General features: G+C 52.2%; 1 protein-coding gene across 1 annotated transcript in view; it reads left to right on the top strand.

Moving 5' to 3' along the window:
• KRT80 (keratin 80) overlaps nucleotides 1–6,398 on the top strand; it is a 15,403-nt gene extending 9,005 nt beyond the window's left edge. Inside the window, 7 exon segments of the mRNA XM_009865466.1 lie at nucleotides 1,174–1,234; nucleotides 2,218–2,313; nucleotides 4,625–4,789; nucleotides 5,290–5,415; nucleotides 5,514–5,734; nucleotides 6,067–6,122; nucleotides 6,217–6,398. Of these exon segments, the coding sequence (XP_009863768.1) occupies nucleotides 1,174–1,234; nucleotides 2,218–2,313; nucleotides 4,625–4,789; nucleotides 5,290–5,415; nucleotides 5,514–5,734; nucleotides 6,067–6,122; nucleotides 6,217–6,398 (907 nt within the window).
• The last annotated feature ends 1,478 nt before the right edge of the window (nucleotides 6,399–7,876 follow it).

Raw genomic sequence — 7,876 nt, 5'->3', positions numbered from 1 at the left:
TGTTAGGTCCCCCCGGAGCCTTCTCTTCTCTTCCCCAACGAGCTGAATAACCCCAGCTCCCTCAGCCTGTCCTCAGAGCAGAGCTTCTCCAGCCCTCTCATCATCTCCATGGCCCTTCGTGTCACAGAAGAGCAGGGAAGCCACGACCTCCCTGAGAGCGCAACCTGCTCCGGTCTCAGCAGAAGAGCCCCCACTCCCAATGTGAGTCCAGCAGGAGACACCAAACACCCATCACGTAACGCTCCCGGCGCGGCAAACGAACCAGGGGCGCCTGGTCACACGCCCGGCCCAAAAGAGACCCTGTGGCTTCCAGGTCCGCAACCTGCTTTTAGCAACATCAGGGCGAGCCACACGCTCGTCCCAGGAGCCACGGAGGGCTGTTCCCTAAGCGAGCCTCTCGTGTCTGCTGCTGGCCACCACGAAGTGCATCTGCCCCTGGACCAAAGCTCTGCTATCCTGGTCCTGCCTTATCAAACCTGTCTTTAAACACCTGCAGGGTTGGTTCCTCCATGGATATCCAGCCATTAGGGCTCCACCCTATCCCGTCCGGTTTTCCTTACCTTCTGCTCTGTGGGCACTGTTTTCCACAAACTGCTTTGCCAGGTCCTGTGTTACTTCTCAAAATTTAGGGTAAGTCATGACACCGGCCCAGTATTCGCAGAACTTTCACAAGCTGGATATTTCTCCCTTGAGAAGACTCTCAGGCTGTGGAAATTAAATGCTGGCGATACCTGAAAGAAACAGAAGAGGGAAGCTTAGGGTGAAAAATCTGGGACTCTTTGGACATGAGATTGGGTTTCGCAGAGAACAACTCACCACGCCCCACTCCTCCATGCCTACTCTCTCTTTCTGTGGCAAAAGTGAGCTAACTTGAGGTTGCTTAGCCCTCAAATTAAGCTAGAATTAAAGCTACCTTCTCTCTGCTTTGGGGCTCTTCAGATTTCAAGTGCTCACGGTGTAACTACAGAGCAGCTGGTGCGTGGCAGCTTGTTATCCTCCCTCTTGTCCAAGATGCTCAAACCTAAGAGATACCTCTTCACACCGTCTAGCGTGGGACATCATAGTAAAAGCAGAAAGTGTTGATAGTGACGTTTTTGGGGTGAGCAAGACGACCTTCACCATCCCTGAGGCTTTCACATGCAATTTCTTACCCTTTTTTCTCACTCTCCTTAGATATGAGGATGAAATTCGCCTCTGTAGTGGCATGGAATACACCTTCATGGAGCTCAAAAAGGTCAGTGGCAAGAGAAGCTTTTCATCTGGGCAGGCTCCCCGCCAGCTCTGCGTCATCACAAAAGAGCCTCGAGAGGCAAAACGGTCCAGGCTCAGCTCTGGACCCAGTCCTCCCACCACAGATGTTTTGTGGGGTAACAAGGTCTCGAGGAGGACAGCGGGGTGGTGACCACGGTCACCGCTTCAACAGGAAAAGCGCAAGTGAGTCCGGGCTGCTTGTGGTTACGGAAAAGCCCCGCGGCTCTTGGTGGAGCCCCTGGGGGGGTCAGACCACGTTTGAACTCGACCCCGTCGCAATTGCAGTGGCCAGAGCTGGCAGGGCGGGGGGCTCCGCACCCCAGGACCCTCCCAGGTGACACCTCTCCTCCCTGGCATGTTTTCTCCGGCAATGACCTCACGGCTTGGGAAAGGTTGGGGATCGATAACCGCAGTTTGCTTTAGTTCCCTGTCGCGTGGCCGCGCCCTGTTTAAACATCCCGGCCCCAGAAGGAGCTGGAGTATCAGCTGAGACAGAAGGCTTTGGGCACAGCCTTTACATTAACAAAAATAATCCGAGGGGGAAGGAATGCAGGGTATTATTAGACAGAGGAAATGTTCTCCGCAAACGATCATTACGGCTAATTGCATGTTTTCCCGGACGCCCTTCATCAGCCAGTAAGGGCAGTTCTGGTGACTTCTGTGGATGGCATCGGAGGGTTTTTTCTCAATAACTCAGGCTTTTTGTGGTGAACAAAAGATGAGTGGGCATGGACCAGCCCTGCCTGCTTCCTTCTCCACCCTGCCTTGTTTGAGACTTCCACCAAAGCGCTCGCTCAGAAAAAAAAACCACCCAAAAAACCAACAACCTACAGAGGAAAAAGGTCCCCAAAGGAGCAGTTTCACAAGTTCCTCCCAACAAATAGCTAGCAGAGAGAGGTGGCAGTGGGAGAAACTTCTTGCTACAAACTCAAAACTCTCGATTAATACACTTTCCGTCTCCTCTAGGATTTAGATGTAAGCACCTTGCACAGAACCGAGCTGGAAGTAAAACTCAAAGGCCTCCAAGAGCTGATGGATTTGAAAAAAACCATCTACGAGCAGGTAAAAACGCAACTGGGGGAAGTGGCCCAGGAGCACGCAAGCTACTCTGCAAAAAATAAAAAAAAAGCATTTTTTGTGGACAGTTCTACTCCGGAGAGGGCATTGTTCTGCGTTCACACCAAAAGGAGAGCTCGTCCCGCAGAGCTGCGTGGTGTCGCAGACAACTATTAATGGCTCAAGGCGGGGTCTCACGAGTTAATCCCCTTCCTTTAACCAATTTGATCAGAAAGTTGCTCCTGTAGGGGAGGCTGCGCCAGTGGGTCTCCCCTCTAACTCAGGAGCCCCCCAAGAATCTCCCGAGCTGGCTGTGCTGGAGCTCAGCTCCTTAACCTCCCCCTTGCCTTGAGACCAAGCACCTCAGGTCCCGAGCGAGCTGAACGTTCTTCTATTCCAAGGGCTCACTCCAAAACAGGACGAACCCGGGTGAGGTGCTGGATCCTCTTTAACAGGACCCCACACAACCCATTTCCATTCAGACGAGAATCGCGCAGGGGGGCTATGATTTCACCAAAGGGGGGAGGATTCGGAGCCTTCGGACAAACCCAGAGGCTGCGACGTGCCTGCAGCTCCTCAAACAGGGTGATTCCAGCCACTTACTCAGCGCTCATAAAATGTCACCGAGCAGGCTCGGCAGTGTTTCGGGAATACTAATGATTTGTCGAAATTCCACCAGTGCAAACAATTAAAATGCTTGACAGAGGAACGTGAATGTTCCTTGTGAGGAAACTGAGGCACAGAGAGGCAGAAGGACCTGCATCGTATCAGAAGCGCGTCAGAACACGTGCCCAGCCTGCAAGAAACTGTGAATACTCATTTTCTCTAAAAAAAAAAGAAAAAGAGTATTCCTGGTGCAAGGGATTTCACAGGGGTAGCTGGAAAGGAGATCCCGCTGCGAGATATTCTCCTTGAGGTGATTTCCTCTGGGTTCCACACTGCTGCCCGTTATGCCATAATGCTGGCATTCTTCTTATTTTTTTTTTAATCCAAGCTTTACACAAAGAAATTACCCTCCACCTCTCTCTCTGCCCTCTCCTCTCAATAGTTTGTCTTCAGGGTCAGTCATTTTCTCACCTGTACCTGTCGATTTGACCGACATCAACGTAGCGGCATACGTACCCAGGGGAAGGGCAAAGCTTGACAGCTTTGCTCACACAGCGTGTTGGTATGAAAATCCCAGCCTCAATCCTCATTAATAAACCACCAGATTGTTTTTTACTTTTTCCCCCCCCCGGCAGAGGATGCTCAAGTACTGGCACCGAGCACGCATCTTCTCAAATAGGTATTAACCTGCTCAAAGATTAACAAAGAGGCTCGAGGATTAGACATCAGTGCGAAAAAAAATACACTGACAATCCCGCTCTGTGGATGAGCTGTGGGGTATTCTCCCGTTATTCATGAATCATCGGGTCAGGGCGCCTTTTGTTTCGCCAGTCAGGGGAAGGCAAGGCAAACAAGGTACACAAATGCTTCTTTAAAGAGATTAGAGCCCTCAGCACAAAGGGGAAGAACAAAAAGGTCGAGATGAAAGGTTAAGAGAAGGAGAGACAGGCGCTGCTCTCTTTGTACACCCCTGTGAATCAGAAGCAAGTCTAGGGATGGTGATAAGGGTGACAGGGAACACTCTGAGGCTGGGGGGGAGCTGCCAAGGCGCGTGTGCACCATCTGCTCTGCATCACAACCTGGATACAAAGCACCCGGGAGCGTGGTTTACACGCACGGATTAAGGGTCCTTTTTAGGTTCACCCATCAGTGTCTGGCTCCTCTCTCTGAAGCTGTGACCCAAGCCAGCTATCAAGAGCAAATATCCCAATCCGTGATAACGGAAGTACTCCAAGAAGGGTCCTGTTTCTCCCTTCTCTTAGACACGAAGCAGATATAACAACACAAGGGGCAGCCCCAGATTCTCTAGATACCGAAGCAGAGCTCAGCAAAGGCATCTTTCTAGCAGCACCAGCCTGCAAAATGATTCACACCACCCCGTTTCTCATACGAGACAGACACTCCCACCATCTCAACACCGACAGATAATGAAGCACCTTCACCAGTTCAAACGCACTGTTTTGTCAGGCTCTTAATCGATTGTATCCAAAGGTTCCAAACCAAGTCCCTAGACCGAGCCGGGATTTGATGGAGGGAAACACTACCAGCTTCCAAATTTCAGAGACTGAAATCCTAGGAAATCTCGCCACGCTGCAGGCGGAAAATGCGTTGCCTGGCTAAGCACAGCAGATCTGCCACAGTTCGGTTCTCCCCAGCTCGTAGCTTTGCCGAGTACTTGGTATGTCAGTCCTATTCTCTCTTTGCTGTTCAGGAACTCGAGGAGCTGCTGACAGAAATTAAGGACATTTCTGTAGTACTGGGAATTGACAACACGTGCAAGCTTGATTTGAGCAGAATCGTGGAAGAAGTCAGGGCCCAGTATGAAGCTCTGGCTCTTCGGAGCTGGGAGGAGGCTGAAGCACTTACCAGGAGAAAGGTATTTGTCTCCTTATCTGATTGATACTGGGGAGAGGGAGTGAAAGAAGAGGGAGAGAGAGCAGCCTAGAAACTACAGGAATCAGCAAGATGTGGAGGGACAGACCATACCTGGGATGGAGGGAGGGACAGGGTGCTAACCCAAATCAACTCCTCCTAACTCCGGGGTGCAAATTAGCAGTTTCACTGCTCTAGGCTCTCCAGGCTGTCAGTGGAGAAAGACAAGGACATCTCTCAGGGGCAGCCTGTCCCACCTGAGACGCAAAATACCCTCCCACTGGTGCCTCCTCCAAACTGAGCGAGAATGTGATTAACCCCACGAGACAGCGTGCTCTCTACCTGGCACGGCTACAGCCAGAAGAGAATGAGCCCTAAACCCTTCCACGCACCCCCCGTTCCTCCCCAGTGAGGCGGTGTCCTCTCAAGGGCAGTGGGAATCCTTGCAGATTCATTCCTTCCCCACAGCAGAGCAGACGACCCACTCTCCCATCTCTCCTGCAGCTGAACGAAGGAAGCACCCAGTCAGGCACCTACGGGGGTCATCTCCTCGACAGCCGACGGGAGATCGCGGACCTGAACATACAGATCCAGAAGCTGAGGTCCTGCATCGTGTCCCAAAAGAGCCAGGTGTGTCTCGGGGTGGGTGACAAAGCTCTTGACACAGAGGTCCAACCTACAAGACACCTAACACCCTCCACTGCCCTTTTTTGCCTTTGCAACACCAGTGCCTGTACTTGGAGGAGCACATCAAGGAGGCAGGAGAGCACGGCGAGATGGCCCTCAAGGACGCCAAAGCCAAACTGGCCGAGCTGGAAGAAGCCCTACAGAAGAGCAAGGAGGACATGGCTCACCTGGTGAAAGAGTATCAGGAGCTGATGAACATCAAGCTGGCTCTGGATGTGGAGATCCTCACGTACAGGAAGCTGATGGAAGGGGAGGAGAGCAGGTAATCTGGGCTTCCCTGGGCCTGAACCACCTAGGGAGCAAGCAGACATCCCAAACCTTGGTACCAAAGGTGTGATGAAGGAAAGAACAAATCCCAGCAGCCCCCACACAGCTCAGCCTTGTATCTTGCTCTGAAGTTTTCCTCAGACTCCCCAAGCTTGAGGGCTCCAGCACCTCTCTAGACGATGCTTTGCCCAGATGCTGTTGAGTTGGCCTTTGTGAGCCAGCCACGCACTTGGCCCAGCTCACATGGGCCAAACTCCAGTCCTCAGCATCTCTTGGGCACAGCAGAATTTAGCCCGTGTGCTCACATTCCGTCCTTTTTCTCCACAGCATGGAGCAACCGATACCCACCGTCATCAGCGCTGTCCACTCCACACCAAAGCACCGTAAGTGGGTTTATGTGCACAATTTGCTGAAGCAGATGGTGAACAAAATGTTTCTAATCTCCCTTTCTCTCACTCCCCACCACCACCTCTGCAGTTTCTGCCAGCACCTTGAGGAACTCCAAGCTGTTTGCAAGAGGAACGGGCAGCACCAACGGCGAGACGAAGCCCAACGGAGGCATCCGCCCCCGAGAAGCCGCGGTTCCAACTCGGCGCCACCTGGAGCAGACGCTGTCGTCAGCGGTGCCCGGCCAAAGCTCAGCTCCCTGCCCTGAGTGACGCTCCCGCGAGAAACGGAGCCCCCGCAGCATAAACACGAGGCTCGTCGGCACCTGTAGCCAAATGAGGCCAAAGCACTTTCTCCTGAACTCAAGCCAAGGTCCGAGGGGATGAGAATCCGCTCCAGGCTGTCTCTTGTGTCTTTACAACATCCCGGTTACCACCTCTGTTCCCAGTTACAAGCAGGAACCCACCTGGGATTTCAGAGACTCTCCCATTCACACACTGGCACCAACATTTTCCTCTCTAGGTTTGTTTCCCCAAAGGATTTGCACTCACAGCCGTTGAGATCTCTCTATAGCAAACTTGGCAGGGGGGGAAAGCCTGATTGCACGAGCTTCTAATGCAGCAGCCAGAAGCCCTCAGCCCAGCCATGCTGCCAGTGTTACAAATCACTCTCCCTGCTCTGTCCCTGCTCCACGCGTGCCTGTGAGAGCTGTTCCCCGCTGTGGCTTTCAGGGGAAGGCAGCATCGAGCTTTCCAGCTTTCCAAACTGAGCTGGTCACGAGTCGCAGGTAAACAACCTGAGCCAGGCGGATTTGCCACATCTGGATTTGCACAGCTGGTGACAAACCTGCTGGCTGGACCAAGGGATCCCTTGGCCATTTTCGACTATTTAACTGATTTTACTGCTTTTTGGGTGGCCCCTCATTCCTTCCTACACCTCCAAACCTCAAACTTCCCAAAGCTTCTCTGCCTTTCTCACCTAAAGGCACTCCAGGCTCCACATACAGTGGTGTCAGGTCCTAGAAACGGGATAATCGCTGGTTCCCGTTTAACCGCAACGAGCAGGACTTGTCTTTGTATTTCCTGACCTTACAGAGCAGCTTTCACCTTACCTGGCTGACACCAGCCACCGCACACCACAGCTACTAGAGAACTCTGTAGATGCCACGTACTCCTGCGAGCAACGTTGGAGGGGATGTCCTGGCCTCAACACAAAACATTTCTGTGGCTCTCTTGCACAAACTAACACTGACAGGGCCCTGCAGCATTTTCCTTTACGAGGCCAGACTCTGGCCTCAGCCACTGCCACGCAGCCCCACTCGAGTTCCCAGATTTTGAGTTCACAAGAGGAGCTGTTATGAGTCCCTTGGCATATTTCCGTTACGTGTATTGCAGTACTTCCACATTTCTGTAGGACAGACAACTGCCGTAGTGTCTATGTAACCAGAACTCCTGCTCTCCAGGGTAATAATAAAGTTATAACAAAGAACTGAGTGTCACAGTGTGTTGTCTTTTTTCCAAATTTCTTACCACAGCTCATTTGAAACAGCAATTCCTTCAACAGTTGTCAGCAGGTCTCAGCCGAGGGCTCTTGGCTCAGCTCTGGCAGCCAAACGAAGCTGAAAATGCACCAGAAGTGCTGGAGGATTTGATGATCTTGAAGGTCTATTCCAACCATAATGATTCTACAGGGAGCATCTCTGCTCGGCTGTTTGCTGCCCACCCAAGAGAACCTCCAGGGTCAGCTCGAC

Source organism: Apaloderma vittatum, unplaced genomic scaffold, assembly GCF_000703405.1.
Source record: "Apaloderma vittatum isolate BGI_N311 unplaced genomic scaffold, ASM70340v1 scaffold21012, whole genome shotgun sequence".
In the NCBI taxonomy this organism is placed as follows: Eukaryota; Metazoa; Chordata; class Aves; order Trogoniformes; family Trogonidae; genus Apaloderma; species Apaloderma vittatum.
This window is presented reverse-complemented; position numbering and strand designations above follow the sequence as displayed.